The sequence below is a fragment of the Urocampus carinirostris genome, chromosome 6, assembly GCF_059441175.1.
Source record: "Urocampus carinirostris isolate Australia breed hairy pipefish chromosome 6, RoL_Ucar_1.0, whole genome shotgun sequence".
In the NCBI taxonomy this organism is placed as follows: Eukaryota; Metazoa; Chordata; class Actinopteri; order Syngnathiformes; family Syngnathidae; genus Urocampus; species Urocampus carinirostris.
Genome location: NC_142354.1, coordinates 9,122,816 through 9,138,941, shown reverse-complemented (window position 1 = coordinate 9,138,941; position 16,126 = coordinate 9,122,816). Strand labels below are relative to the sequence as shown.

At 39.4% G+C, this 16,126-nt stretch overlaps 1 protein-coding gene across 1 annotated transcript in view; it reads right to left on the bottom strand.

The window, feature by feature from the left end:
• Positions 1-303: 303 nt before the first annotated feature.
• The window catches only part of camk1b (calcium/calmodulin-dependent protein kinase Ib), a 62,321-nt gene continuing 46,498 nt past the window's right edge, over positions 304-16,126 (bottom strand). Inside the window, exons 8-12 of the mRNA XM_088337763.1 lie at positions 14,375-14,487; positions 14,208-14,286; positions 11,605-11,692; positions 9,246-9,387; positions 304-7,358 (exon numbers count right to left, since the gene is read on the bottom strand). Of these exons, the coding sequence (XP_088193889.1) occupies positions 7,264-7,358; positions 9,246-9,387; positions 11,605-11,692; positions 14,208-14,286; positions 14,375-14,487 (517 nt within the window). The 3' untranslated portion in view covers positions 304-7,263. The remainder of the gene's footprint in view (positions 7,359-9,245; positions 9,388-11,604; positions 11,693-14,207; positions 14,287-14,374; positions 14,488-16,126) is intronic.

Here is a 16,126-nt window from a genome sequence, read left to right as displayed (position 1 = left end):
AATCCGAAGAACACCATCCCTACTATGAAGCATGGGGGTGGTAGCATCATGCTTTGGTGGTGTTTTTCTGCACATGGGACAGGGCGAGTGCACTGCATTAAAGAGAGGATGACTGAGGCCGTGTATTGTGATATTTTGGGGAACAACCTCCTTCCCTCAGTCAGATCATTGAAGATGGGTCTCTGCTGGGTTTTCCAACACAACAACAACCCAAAGCACGCAGCCATTAAAACCAAAGAGTGGCTCCGTAAGAGGCATATCAAGGTTCTAGCATGGCCCGGCTAGTCTCCAGACCTGAACCCAATTGAAAGTCTTTGGAGGGAACTCAAACTCTGTGTATCTTAGCGACAGCCCAGAAACCTGATTGATTTAGAGATCTGTGAGGAGGAATGAGCCAAGATTCCTCCTGAAGTGTGTGCAAACCTGGTGAAAGACGTCGGGAAACATCATAGCAAACAAAGGCAACGGTAACAAATATTAACATTCATTTTCTCAGGTGTTGAAATACTTATTGGCAGCTATATCAAACAAATACATTGGTGAAAAAAATCATGCATTGTGATTTTTGGATTTTTCTTTTTAGTCGATCTCTCTCACAGTGGACATGCACCTCCGGTGAAAATTTCAGACCCTTCCATGATTTTTAAGTGTGCAAAATAGGAAAATATCAGGGTGTTCAAATACTTAATTTCTTCACTGTATATACAGTATAGATATCAATTTTTAAGTACAATATTATAGACCCGAGATGATTACTGCATAGACAAGGATTTTAATGTAATCTTCACTTACAGCCACTTTTTTCCATCTTTGTTTTGAGTTTAAAATACTGCATACACATATTTGAAAAAAGACAATATATTTGTGTTAGAAACACAAGCACAAGAAAAAGTAGACCATCGTTTTGCTAGTATTTTCCTTTCCTCCCGATCGAGAGTTCCAAATGCTGTAATTGAAAGCAGGAATTGTTGTTAAAAAACGGAAAAAAACTAGCACAGCAGATTTTAGCGGTGAGATAACGGCTACATAGATAGATAGATAGATAGATAGATACTTTATTCATCCCCTAAGGGAAATTCACATGTCATTAGCGTCATTGCGCGGGATTGTCAGATTTTCTGGCTTTTTTTCCAACATGTGATCTTTAAACATTGATGATTTTAGAACACCAGCAGGGTATGAAAATCACTCATTGGTTGTTTACTCTCCTCATTGATCAAAATGATGCATTTTTTGTACTCTGATTTTCTGGCTTTCTTTCCAAGATGTGATTTTTAAACATTGATGATTTTAAAACACCGGCACTCATTGGTTGTTTACCCTCCTCATTAATCAAAATGATGCATTTTTTGTACTCAACAAATCACCTTTGTAAAATCCAGTGCACATTTTTACAGTAGACGTTACCTTGACTACCGGTAAACGTTTTTGTTTGTAGAAGGTTCCTCACAATGGAGACACCAAACTGCCAACATTTCAAATACTATTTCTTCCTCATGCCATGAGGCTCTTTAACTCCACCCGGGGGAGTAAAAGCCCACATTAAACCCCACCCCCACATTTGCAATTTACCCTATTTTTATGACAGTCTGTATTTTCCGTAGCACTATTTAAATACTCTACAGCAAAACGTCATATTCAACAATTCAAACCTGGGGTTAAGCTTGATGACAATACAGAAACATCTGTTCCCATAAACAAAGCCATTTCAATCCGTTTCATACAATTATTGTCCGAGGCAAAAACAAAAGAGGATTTGCAATTGGCAGGTTAACCACAAGAGGGCACTCGAACGCAACTCTGTTTCTCAAAGGCAGAACAGTTACCGTACGCAGTATCATTCAATTGAAACGATGAATTTCCAATTTTATACACCGTGTTTTATGGTATTTAGGGCACAATGGATTTTTAAGACGCACGTTTTGACACTGACTCCCGCCTGTCCCGTTTTTGCTCCCGTTTGTCTCCGGCTACGACCTGTTTTGATCCCAAACCACGTCTGCTCTCCCGTCCCTGATTCTGATCCATTTTTGATCCCGACTACGTCTACTCTCCCGTCCAGGCTTACGACTCGTTTCCGACGCCGACCACGCTTTTGCTCTCCCTGTCCCGGCTACCAACCTGTTTTCCTGTCCCTGACACCTCCATCGCTCACCACGGAAGATCCACTTCCGTGTTCGGATCACCATCCGAGTGCGAGAACGACTTGCTTCCTACGTCCAGTGAACACCGGATTGTGGTCGCAGCCCTTCCTCTTTCCTTTGATAAATCTTGTGGTAAACATTACGCGATTGGGTCTACCCTGTGTACTGGTCGTGACACCTTATTGTCTGCAAAATACGGTACAATAGACCCAAAAGGTTACGGCATTACCTTACGATTTTTTTCACGTTACGACGTGGAATTCAATGTTTCAGACCCTCCTTATGGTATTTTCTCGCACAAATTCTTGGTCGTCGCCGAAAACTTCTAGAATTCAAAATTGTGCGAGTTAAGCTTGCTAACTATACCGAAACATTTGTTTACATAAAGAAAAACATTTTTAAAGTCATTTCAATGTTTCCTAATTACAGACAATTATTGTCTAAAGCAAAAACAGAAGAGAATCTTCAATGAGTAGGTCAACCACTAGAGGGCACTTGAAGATCACTCTATATGTTTCTCAAAGGCAGAACAGTTACCGTTGTAATGATTGCCGATGTGAATCACCTGTGCCTGCTCCTTTGGCGCCAACTGCCTCGGACTCTGATTGGCTCCCTGTCCCTATTTAAACCCACTCCTTCCGGTCCATTTTGTCAGGCCGTCTGCGAACCTCAGTTAACCCGAGGCAAGCCTTTTACGACCCTGACTCCCACCCGTTTTTTTGCTGTTTCCAGCTACGACCCGTTTTTTCCTGAACAAGTCTGCTCTCCTGTCTCGCCTTACGACCCGTTTTTGATCCTGACCATGTCTGCTCTCCCGTCCCAACTTACGTCCCGTTACTGACCCCGACCATGTTTTTACTCTCCGTGTTTTATTTATTTCTGTGTTTATTTTTGTGGTGTATTTGGTCATGTTTTTCTCCTTAAAGAAAAACATTTCTTTAAGTCATTTCAATATGTTTCATAATTACAGACAATTATTGTCCGAAGCAAAAACAGAAGAGGATCTGCAATGAGCAGGTTAACCACTAGAGGGCACTCGAAGATCACTCTCTATGTTTCTCAAAGGCAGAACAGTTACCGTAGCATTTAATCGTATCAAACTTCCAATTTTAGTCACCGTATTTTTAGGTGTATAAGGCTCTGGTGAGCACGGAAACTGAAAAAAACTCAAATTTTGGGGTCTACGTGCATATCAATTGTGCGAGTTATGTCGTCAAAATGTCTGTCTGTTATTGGACGACATCATTCAAAAAGCAGGCCTGCTATTGGTTCGTGTGACGGCATCATGAAAAGCTGCTATTGGCTCAACTCCCACCCACAATGATCCATTTCTCCCTTAGTTCAGTTCAGAATCTAGTGTAAAACTTGAATTTAAATAGTTGTATGTCTTAAAATTTGCAGTGATGCTAAAGGGAAAAGAAAAATATGCTAACTATGGAAACAATATTTGAGGTTATTAAGAAATGCGAGGAAGACACAAAATCACTAAACGGCTGCAATAAATCGACGATCGAAGATATTAGAGCCCCAGGGTGTAATATTTAGACACTGTTTTCTAATGTGAAGGAAATCCAGTGCCAAATGATCACCGCGTAGCAGTTTGATGCCAGACAACCATGGCTGACTACTAGGTATAGATTCCACTGTGTAAAAGAAACACAAACACACCTATAGTTTTGTTTTCTCAAAATGTACATTGGTATAGTTCATGTATTTTTAGCCTAATATTCAAATCAGTGTTTTTTTTTTTTTTTTTTACTTAATGAAAGTTTTATGTACCACTAAGAGGAACTAAATATTACACACTGTCTCTTTAAGAACAAGAAGGCCATTAAAGTAATAAAGTCTTTTATGGCATAACTATCCTCGAAAGTTTAAAAAAAAGCATTTGAATCCGCAGTCTTCCCCTCCTTTGCATCCACACGGTACTCCACCGCACCAGCTCGTCACTAAAATTTTATATATCTTTTACATGTATATTTATTTACAATGATATTTATGCACATATTTTACAAATAAGTAGGAGTGCTAGCAAATACTATGAATCTCGTGTAGTTTACCACGCCGGTTTATACCCAAAAACGACATCCTGTAGTAGCTTATAGAAACACATAAAGCATTATTATTTGAAAATCTGACCTATGAAAACATATTTATGCTGGTCTTTTTATTATTAAAAAAAAGTATCTCAATTGACGCATTTTGTCTGAAAATTACAAAAAATAGGGGGAAAAAAACAAGCATCGTTTTTGTATCGACAATATTGTTTTCTAGTTTTTTATTGTGTATTAGTGCCACCTACTGGACATTTGCAGTAATAGAATGTTTGATCCGCGGTCTCTTTTCCAAATGTATTCCTGATTGCTTGTTTTTAGGCGATAACAATGTCTGAGCACTGTTAAGCTAACAATTAGCTCTTAAAGGCTGCTAGCAAAACATTGGCGAATGAGCAAAGGTGGCTTTCCCCTGCTTAACAGCAATTGCACTTTACAACACCCCTACCTCAGAACTACATGTCGAATCCTGGGGTCTACTCTACTTCTTCTTAAAACAAAAGACTACATAAATAATCAACGTAAAATACTTATTTATTTTTTTGTCCATACATCTGGATCTTCATGTTTTTGTAACAATATTTTAAAAAATAAAGGGACAGTGTGAATAATGTAGACCCTCCTAGAGGTAAAACATACTTTATACATGAAACAAATCAACAATATTGATTTGAAAAATAAGCAAAAATACACATAAACAAGAATTTTTTGAACTGTTTTTTGACCTATTTAATAAACATGAAGTTTGGTCACTTTGAGTCTCCGTAGTTTGTATTCTCGTTTAGTGGTCAAATATGAAACACCGTCCCTTTAAATTGACCCAGATGTAAAAAAGTCTGTAATACAGAAGAGGGAAAACACATTTTTCAAGCTACAATAAATACAAAATATAAGCAGAATTGCCGACGTTTAAAAAGCTTCCGCCCGAAAAAATAGATCCGTTATAGTGTAAACCCTAAAGGCACCAAAGAAGAAGAAATCCACGCCTAAGGGAAACACCAGAAAAGTACCCGACTCTATACATACATATATACAAAATATCTCAAAGTATTAAGGATTGATGCTGCCATATGTAGAAATACATGTAGAAATTGATGAATACTGACAAATATATGCAATATAAATCGAGGAACACGTACATTCATGAGGGAATACTTAAATATATGACAAAGTTATTTGAGTCTTGTATTTATTTGTGTATTTTCTTCTATATTTTGTCGTGAATTTTGTAGATTTATTTGTTTTGTGAGTATTTTGTTGTGTATATTGTATTTGTTTTTTTATTTATCTCGGTATTTACTTTGTCCATTATATTGTCAGGTATTTTCGCGTAATTTGTTCTTTATTCTGTAATGTATTTTGTCATCTATTTTGTTGTGTATTTTTCCATGTATATTTTAGTGTATTATTTGTGTGTTTTGTCGTGTATTTTCTCGTGTATTATGTTGTTTTTTTATTCCAGTATGTATTTTGTCGTGTAGTTTGTTGTATTTTTCATGTATTTTGTTTTTTGTTTTAACATGGATTGTGCCATGTATTTTCTAGAATATTTTTGTGTATTTTGTCAAGCATGTTTTCTTGTATTTTGTCAAGTATTATATCATTACGGTAGTATTTTGTAATGTATTGTGCCAGGTATTTATTTCTGTGTTTATTTTTGTCGTGTATTTGGTCATGTATTTTGTTGTCACAGTTGCCATGGCGCCCAATTGGCCCCGCCCGTCTGGCGCCAGCTGCGGCTCATTAACTGATTGGCTTTCCGTTTTTTTAAGCTCTCTCTTACTTTGTCAGTCCAACAACGAACCTCTGCCCCGCAAGACCCGGTAATGTTCCCGTTTATTTTTGTCCTGTTTAATATCGGTTTCCAGTTTCGTTACCGTCTATTTTTGTCCTGTTTATTATTCCTTCCAGTTTTCGTTCTCGTCTTGTTTGTCCTGTTTATTTTCGATATTCTATTTCAATATCTATCCTGTCTGTCTGTCCCGTCCTGTCTGGTATCGACCCCATCTGTCCGATATCAACTCGGGCAATTGGAATCGATCTCTGGCTTCCTGTCTTTCCACGCCGGACCGGCTACCTAACGTGCATGACTCCCCATTTCCCGTAAAATAAAAGGCTTGTGTGAGAACGTCACGTGTTTGGGTCCTGATGCTGTTCAGGTTCCTGACATTTGTATTTAATTTATTTCTCTGTTGATTTTGTCGTGTATTTTGTCATTTATTGTCAGGCATTTGTTGTTCATTTTGATGAGTATTTTGTTGTGTATTTTGTCAATTTGTCTTGTATTTTGGTGTGTGTTTTGTTGTGAAGTTTCAAATGTATTTGGTCTTGTATTTTGTATTTTTTTTTTAATTGTCATGAATTTTGTTGTCGTTTTTTTCATTAATTTTGTCGTGAAATTGTAATTTGTATTTTGTCGTGTATTTCCTTGTACATTTTGTTGTGATTTTTAACGTTTATTTTGCCGCATATTCTGTCGTGTATTTTATCACAAGATATTACTCAAATGATATCAAAGTCGATGTATTTTTCGGGCATATATTGTAGCTACGGTATTTACTTCTTCGCATGTGGCAGCATCGCTCTTTCATAAAAGGCTACATAGAAACAATTACATTTGCATAAAAGTCACAGATTATCAAAGTGTTGCAGTATTTACCCTTCGGAAGGTTCAAAAGACTGCAAGCGAGATTTTTCAAAGGCTTTTGCTTTCGGCACAGGGTCCTCGAAGACACCCCGAAATAAACGTCTCCTGGATGGTGCGCAAATAACACAAAACAAATCGCCCCCGAAAATCACCTGGGCGCTGTTCCGCTTCGTAAATAAACAATCCTAGATGATCCGTCTGACAGTTCATCATCGAAATCATCACTTCCTCGTTTTCCTAATCGGACTTTCCTCTTTTCCTTAACTGGGCGGGCTGGCTCCTCCTGCAGGCCGTAGGTCAGAATGTCGCCTCCCTCAGGGACTGAGGCGGTCCCTGCCTCTGGTTTTACCAAGAGGGGTGTTTTCAAAAATGGGAAAAAAATCCTTGGGGTCCACGAGGCAGCCAAAAGGGGTTGGGGTCACACCCGTCCAGTAGGGTGGTGGCGGTAGTTGGACATGGGGTCTGCGCCGGCCCCGTCCAGGACCTGGGGGCGAACGGGGTCCCTGTGAGACTCTAAAAAAGGAAAAAACAAACAAACTGGGTGGTCAGCAGCCCCACGTTTTGAAGGTCCTGGGTTCAATTCCAGCTACAGCAGCTTCCTTGTGTGGAGCTTGCATGTTCTCCCCGTGCCTGCGTGGGTTTCCTCCCACATTCCAAAAACATACATGTCAGGTTAATTGTCCCTAGGTGTGGATTTCCTGAAATGAGTTGTTTATTTTACGTTCAATCGCTACACAATTTCTTCTGTGGATTTTCCTTCCCCTGTAAATAAATCATAGTTTGTTCAGAATGAATTATTTGTGTGTCTTTCCTTTGGATTGATCAATCATAATTAATATCAATAAACTGAAAATTTAAAGCTAAAATACAATATGATGTGTATTTATGTACTTTTTTTGGGTAATAATTCTGGTGGGGAATCTTGAGCACCACTTGCTGGCTGACTCTGTAACAACCGAATTAAATTCTTAACCAAAAAAAATATAATTTGAAGCCGTTCTCCCAACAGATTATTTGCATAAAGGCAGTAGATTTTGTCTCTGTCATGATTACTGATGTGACTCAGCTGTGCCCGCTCATTTGGCGCCAACTGCCGCGGGTTCTGATTGGCTCCCTGTCAGTATTTGAACCCAGTCCTGTCAGTCCCCTGTTGTCAGTCCGTCTGCAAGCCTTTTTCGACCTTGACTCCCACCTGTCCCGTTTCTGCTCCCGTCTGTCTCCGGCTAGGAACCATTTTGATCCAGACCACTTCTGTTCTCCCGTCCCGGCCTACTACCAGTGTTTGATCCCGACCACGTCTGCTTTCCCGTCCCGGCTTACAACCCGTTTCTGACCCCGACCACGTTTTTTCTCTCCTCTCCCAGCTATCGACCTATTTTTCTGTCCTTGACACCGCCATCGCACTCTACGGAAGATCCACTTTCCGTGTTCGGATCACAATCCTAGTACGAGAGCGACTTGCTTCCCGCGCCTATCAAACACCGGATCGTGGGCGCCGCCCTTCCTCTTCCTTTTAATAAAACTTGTGAAAAACGTAACGCAATTGGGTCCTGTTTCCGTTCTGGTCCTGACATTCTCATTATCACACTATTTTTAGTCACAGTACCAGAGAAGACTATTAATTTTATTTGCGCATTCTACATGTGACAATGACAATAAATTCTATTCTAAGCATTGTAGGTGACTATGAAACACACACTGAAATTAACACTTGTCTTTGATACCGTGATTAAAAAGTGCGATAAGAAGATAAAACCTGATGCCTTTTCATTTGTCATCTATATCACTGGTAGCCAAGTGGTAAGCTCTCGTCGTAACGGCCCATGTTCAAATCCTGTTTCGACAAAAAGCATGCACCCATACTTTGAGTTTGTCATGATGACTGATTCGGAGCACCTGCGGCTGCCCTGTTGGCGCCAACAGCTACGGGACCTGATTGGCTGTTGGACTCTTTTTAACAGCCGTCTTCCGAAAAGAACCCGTCAGACCGTATGCGAACCTATGCTCCCAGCTAGGCAAGCTTTTGTACTCTCCGACACTATCCTGCCCTGTTTCCTGCCTGATACTTGTTGCCGAGCTCTTTTCTGGACCTGATTCTACTTTTTGCTCCTCCGTCCCGGCCATCGACCTGATTTTCTCGCTGCCTACGACTACCCTCGCTCGACACGGAAGTGCCACTTCCGCGTTCCTGCTATCTGCTATCCGTGACCGACGATCTTCTCTTTCTTAATAAAAAAACTGAGTAAAACGAACGCTACTGGGTCCCGTCTCCGTTCCTGGTCCACGACAGAGTTCTTTTTGAGGTTGAACAAAACGTGAAGCCCAAATACTCTCCGGGGCCGTAGTTTGGAGACCTCGCGAACAATTCCAGTAACGAATATGAAGAAGAGTTTTGGGTACCTGGCAGTTGCGTGTCCTCTCCCGGTAGCATCATGTGAGCTCTGCAGGGGCTGGTAGGACCACCTTGGTGGAGAGCTTCCTGGTTGGTTCCCAGCTGGAGACGCCGCATGTGGCGCACCACCGCCGTGGCGTTGAACGCTTGCTAAAAAATGGCCGCCCGCGTCCAAAGAATACAGTTACGACACCAAAAACAGGAAATGAAATGTACGTTCCTTTCTTAATTGTGGGCGGAGCTAAGACCTCATTTGCTGGAGGTGGGAAAACTACAGCCCAGGGGCCACATGCGGCCCGTCAGGGTTATTTTTATCCAACCCTTCGTGAGACAATGTTCGAAATCTATAAGAATAAATAAATGACTACTAAAAAGGTTTTTGGGTGCCAACTTTGTTCATATTGTCTCTTTGCATGTCTATGACAAACTACTACTGAAATACTACACAAATACCACAAAATTACAATAAAACTAAATATGAAATTTAGTGCTTAAAAACAAGGATCTAATGTATTATTTTGTTTGCATTCTGAAAGGAATAAATAATATAGAAATACTACAAAAATACTACCACAGTAATACTATAATACAAAAATACTAAAATGGAAGCTCTTGAAAAATACTTCTACACAAATACTACAAACGTCCCACTACAGTATTGGTGTAGTACAAAAATACCATTACAGAAATATTATGACAGAAATACAATAAATATAATACTATAAAAGACTACTATGGAAATACTACAAAATACTACAGGTATACTACAAACAATATACTATGAATTTACGACAAAAAATGACAGAAATACTACAAAACTACCACTTCAGTAATAATATAATACAAAAACACTACTACAGATATATGACAACAGATAATACGATAAAAATACAATAAAAATATTACAAAACTATAATAATAATAATAATAATAATTTCCTTTGTATTGTCATTCTTTGTAACAATGTACACCGAACGAAATGTCGATACACCTGACCCGTTGTAGCGAGTCGATGCAGCCGCAGCCAACAGAGGGCGCCGCCATTTTACCAATTAGGTATGACTCGGCCGAGGCGCGAACCAGCGACCTCCCAGTCTCAAAGCGGGCACACTACCATCTAGGCTACTGATTACAGAAATACTACAAAACTACCACTACCGTACTACTGTAATGAAATAATAGCACTACAGAAATGTCATGACAGGAATACTAGAAAAAGACTTCTCCACAAATATCACAAAATATTACATATAAACTAAAAAAATATAGTCTGAATATACTTCAAAAATACTACAGGACTTGAACTGTGCTTGCTTGTTTACACCCAATGCTAGCTTGGTACTTCTGCTTTTCAACAAACCCGACTTAATCAATCTGTGCTGATTGTCAACTCTCTTGTTAGCTGCTATTGCTAGCTCGGTACTATTGCTGTTTAAAAAAACAGATTAACTTACCGGTAATCGCTGCTCATTTGTTAGCTTGCTAGTTAGTCGCTAATGATAGTTAGCTAATGCTAGCTCAGTTCACTACGTTTTAACAAACCAGACTTAAACAATCTAGGCTTATTTGTCAGCTTGATAGTTAGGCGCTAATGCTAGCTTGGTACTGTTGGTGTTTAAAAAACAGATTAACCTAATCTCTTCTTATTTGTAAACATGCTAGTTAGTCGCAAATGATAGTAAGCTAATGATAGCTCGGTTTTCATTTTCTGACAAACCAGACTCTCTCAACCTGTGCTGATTTGGAAGCTAGATAGCCAATGATAGATCCATACTTGCTAGTATCCCATGGACAAAATGGACTCAGAGCTACTGTAAATGGCTATCTTTAGCGGCTATCAGGAGAAAATGGTTAATATGAGTGGCTAAAGAAGGAAACGGTGGATAAAGCCCGAATCAAAGAACTTAGCCACATTTGCTTGCATGACCATCTGTGAAATCAAATGAAAATGAGGGAAAAAGCAAAAGCGGCTAATGATGAAATAGCCTGCAGCAAAGTTCCTTGGATAAATGGCTAAAGAAGGAAACAGTGGGAAAAAATGAATACGACTTAATGACAAGACTTGGCTATCGAGCATCACATTTGAAGTTCAGCTGTGCGTGGTAAGTGACGGTTGCATGCTAAAAGCAACTTTGGGACAAGCTAGCTTCGCTAAATCCTCAATTAGGCTTCCGTAGTTTTAAGATGGCTGCAAATGTGTCAGCTTTTTCAAGTTGTGGAATATTCCTACAAAGTTCTCAAGCTAAAATCATGTTTATGAAAGTGTGTTTTTGCTTTTAATTTGAATCAACAGTGTTTGATTTCAAAGAATTCACACCAGGGGTCGCTGTAAAATACACACTGGGCCTTCAATGGAAAATATCTCACCTTCCATTTGCTTTTGGCAAAGTTCTTCTTGATCTGCGCGCTGACAGACTCGTGGATGTTCTTGTCCAGAGCCGTATCCCCGGCAATCCTGAACAAAGTCAAGTTATATTTGTTTATCGATTTGATTATATTCATATTTGAATTTAATGTAATAAATATCTTAACTAGGAATAAATTTGTCATTTCTACTTGAGATTAAATATATTTTAGCAAGAAATAACTGGTAAAATTCCTTTCCGGATTCCCAAAAAAAAAAAAAAAATTGGCTCCCTGTCCCTAATTAAACCCACTCCTGTCTGTCGCCTTTTGTCGGTCCGTCTGCGAACCTCAGTTTACTCTAGGCAAGCTTTTTCGACTCTGACTCCCACCTGTTTTTGCTCCTGTCTGTTCCCCGCCTTCGACCAGTTTTTTGATCCTGACTAAGTCAAGTCTCCTTTCCTGGCTTTCAACCTCTTTTTGTCCCTGACCACGTCTACTCTCCTCTCCTGGCTTTTGACTCGTTTTTGATCCCGACAATGTTTTTTGCTCTCCTGTCCCGACTGACCCGTTTTTTTTCTGTTCCCGACACCGCCAACGCCCGCCACAAAAGTCCCACTTCCGCGTTCAGAGCGACCTGCTTCCCGCGTCCAGCGATCACGTGGGTGCAACCTTCCCTTTCTTCTAATAAAACTTGTGCGAAACGCAACACAAGAGGCCTGCAACTTTCATTTATTCATTTTCAGCTTAGTGAAAATGGTAAGAAATTGACTAAAATGCTGTTGCAAATTAAAACATTTTCTCCATTAAATCAATAATTTAAGTATCATGTTAATCTTACTAAAAATGTTATTTTTCTGTTACTGACATCAAAAATTGGTATAAAAATTGATATTAAAAAAAATAATAATAAATATATATATATATATATATATATATTAACTTTCTATATAGTCAAACAAGAACAAAGTTTTGTAGATAAAAATGATTTATAAAGGAGAAACGGTGTAATACTAGACCACTAGATGTCCTTATAGGGTGTAGCGCAACTGAAAAGTGCTAAAAAGCACATGGGAAAATACAAACTACAGACACTCAAAGTGACTCTTATTTTTTTGCGTAGCCTTTCTGAGGTTTTTGGGTACCCGTTTGTAAAGTAGGCTTAAACGTGTTTGCTCAAGGTGTGTATTTCTAATCATTTTGATGTTCCTTTTGGCCGTCTCTTAGTCTTCCTGTCTTTTTTAAAGGTGTCGGTGCTTTTCCATGGGGTGGTCTTTTGTCTTTGTCTCAACATACCAGTACTTTTCCATATGAAATTTTTTCTATCGTTAGCCAATTTAAAGCTTTCCCACACGTCAGTGGTCTGCTTCTTAGATCCCACACTGTTGCAGCAAGATAGCCGACAATGATGTCTTTTAGGTGAGGTTCGTGCTTTTTAAAATTAATAAAAATATTTTAGACGTATGAGTATTTAAAAGAAGTTGATATGATACGGAATTTTCTCTTATTATTCAAATCAGTACTGTTTATTTTTAGTCAAATCATTTTCCTTCACACTTAAAGGTGGGGTGAATCATTTGAAAATTTAAGCCCGCAATTAGTAATTTAAGCCAGGAGATGGCAGCACATGGCCTGATAAGTGTAAAATTAAAGCAGGTAGGAAAATAAGGGCTCTTTGAACTCAATTGGGCATCGTTAACACATACTTAAAAGATAAAAAGACTCAACTTTTATGTACCCTACCTCAAAGAGGCGCTATACGATACACAGTGTCCCTTTAAATACCAAGCCATAAAATGGATGATTTAGGTAGAGTGTGATTCATACTAAAAATCATTTTTTTAACAACAAAAAATAATAAATCCTTTTTTTCTGTATTCATGGTTGCCATGGTGCCCAATTGGCGCCGCCCGTGTGGCGCCCGCTGCGGCTCATTGACAGATTGGCTTCCCGCCTTTTTAAGCTCAGTGCTCTCACTCTTCCTTTGTCAGTCCGTCAACGAACTTCTGCCCCGCAAGACGTGGGTTTTGACTTGGTATTTCCTGTCCAGTATTGTTCCCGTTTATTTTTGTCCTATTTAATTTCGGGTCCCAGTTTTGTTTCTGTCTGTTTTTGTCCTGTTTGTTATTCTCTCCAGTCTTCGTTCCCGTTTAGTTTGACCTGTTTATTTTCGATATCCTGTTTCATTATCAATCCTGTCTGTCCCGTCCTGTCCGGTATCGACCCCATCTGTCCAGTATCAACTCAAGCAATTGGAATCTATCTCGTCAGTCTTTGGCTTCCTGTCTTTCCACGCCAGACTGCTGCCTAACGTGCACGACTCCCCATTTCCCCGTAAAATATAGGCTTGTGTGAGAAGGTCACGCGATTGGGTCCTGATCCTGTTCTGGTTCTTGACAAAAAAAGATCATATCTCTATTCTATTTAGAATAGAATAGATTAGAATACATTATATCTTCATTGTAACAAGTGAAATGCACAACCAAATTGGAAAGTGCAGTCCTGAACATTTACATAATAAAATACCACCGTTTAAGATAAGAACTTAAGGGTAATGGTATAATATCAGTAAGATTTAATCAAAATAAAGAATAAATAAATAAAAGCTTGTCAAGAAAATCCATTACCAAGGGTGTTGCATGGCCTGCTCACAAGTATAACGTAGGTTGGGGTCCTTCTCCATCAGATGGATGATAAAGTCTTTCGCTGTCAAATTCAAAAGGAAAATACATCATATTAATTTCTTTTTCATCATTTTTCTTAAAACCAGAATGAAATATGCGACATAAACAACCTGAATCGGAAATGTCGTCCCAGTACGGCGAATCAAACTCGTATTCGGCCTTTTTGATCTGCTCGAAGAGTTTGGAGTCGTTCTCGTCGTAGAACGGAGGGTAGCCGCACAACCTGGAAGATACATGTTTTAGACAATAGCGTTTGCAGCAAGGTCGGAAAAACTGTGGCACGGGGGCCACGTACAGCCCGTCGGGCGTTTTAATCCGGCCCACTAAACCAAAAAGTGAAATGTGTCACCGGTGTGTAAATAAAATAGTACTACTTTTAGAATGGTTTGTGGTTTGCAATAATCTGTGGTCTGTGAAGCCCTTTGAGACTCTTTGTGATTAAGGGCTATACAAATAATCATGACTTGACTTGACTTGACTAGAAATGTGTTGATAGGGGCTCTTTTTTCCATTCTGTCAACCAAAAAGTGGACTGCACTCGCACGCCCGTGATCCATTATCCCTGATTGTTCACTGCTGTGAACAATCAGGGATAATGCACGTTTGTCAGGTTTAGCGACTGTTTGTCTGCCATTATTTCCCCCTAAGACAAAGTGAACACATGGGGCTGCACCCGTTATCCCCAAACCCATATTGCTTATAGCAGGGATAGGCAAAAGGCACTTCATTATCCCCTGTTGACAATTGCTGAGAGCAGAGGCTGGCAAAGTGCTTTTTTCCCAGTTTGGGCCAATGAAGTCTGGGCCACTGAAATGGAACTGCAGTGTTTTGGCCGTTATCCATTATCCCCAGTTGACTACTGCTGCCTTTTTTTTCTCCATTTGTTTTTTTTCCATTCTTTCCGTCTCAAATGTACAGCACCTGTGCAGTGTCGATCCATTATCTGTGATTGGGGATGGGTTTTTGTGGGTCTGTTCACCATTAATAAACGAGGAATACAGTATAACCCTGCTTCAATTCTGAGGGTTTTAAAGCCAATTTGATGAATTGATTCGACAAATGAAATGACATGTACATGTACAGTATTCATGTATTGCATATTGTTTCGGCAATTCTAAAAAGACTTAAATAAACAGAATGTTTGAAATGAAAAATTACAAATACAAAAAAAGGTTTTTGAAATCGCAGCATCCATTAGAAAGAAACAGATAGCTCTAATGGAGCCTTTTCCCCTCATGTATTTAAGAGGTATTGGATTCTAGACTATTAACAGATATGTATAAATCAGATAAATCATTTTCGTTTGATCACATGACCCCGATTTAAGCTAACCTGCATTGGCTCCCCGTTCGCTTAAGATGTGATTTTAAGGTTCTGTTGGTAATATACAAAATAATTTTGCTCCCTCATATCTTTCAGGATTAATTTCCCCTTATGTTCTAGAGCTTTCGCTCTGAAAATGCTGGTGTACTAGAGATGCCAAGAGCCAAGAAGAAATCCGCAGGTTCCAGAGCGTTCTCCATTCGGGCCCCGGTGCTGTGGAATGCTCTGCCCTCTGAGATTCGATATGTAACCTCAGTGGAACTGTTTAAATCTAGTCTTAAAACATACTTCTATTCCATAGCATATGAATAACCTATATCTTATGTTGACAGTATCTGTGTATTATTTGTTATTGCAACATCCGTTGCAGCCTGGTCATCCTGGAAGGGGGATGACCTCAAGTGCGGTCCCTTCATTTTCCTCATGTTGAGGTTTTTGAGTTTTTCCTTGCCCTAATGTAGGTTTTAGATCAGGGGATGGTGTAATAATAGTCTATAGTTTGCAATAATCTGTGGTCTGTGCAGCCCTTTGAGACTCTT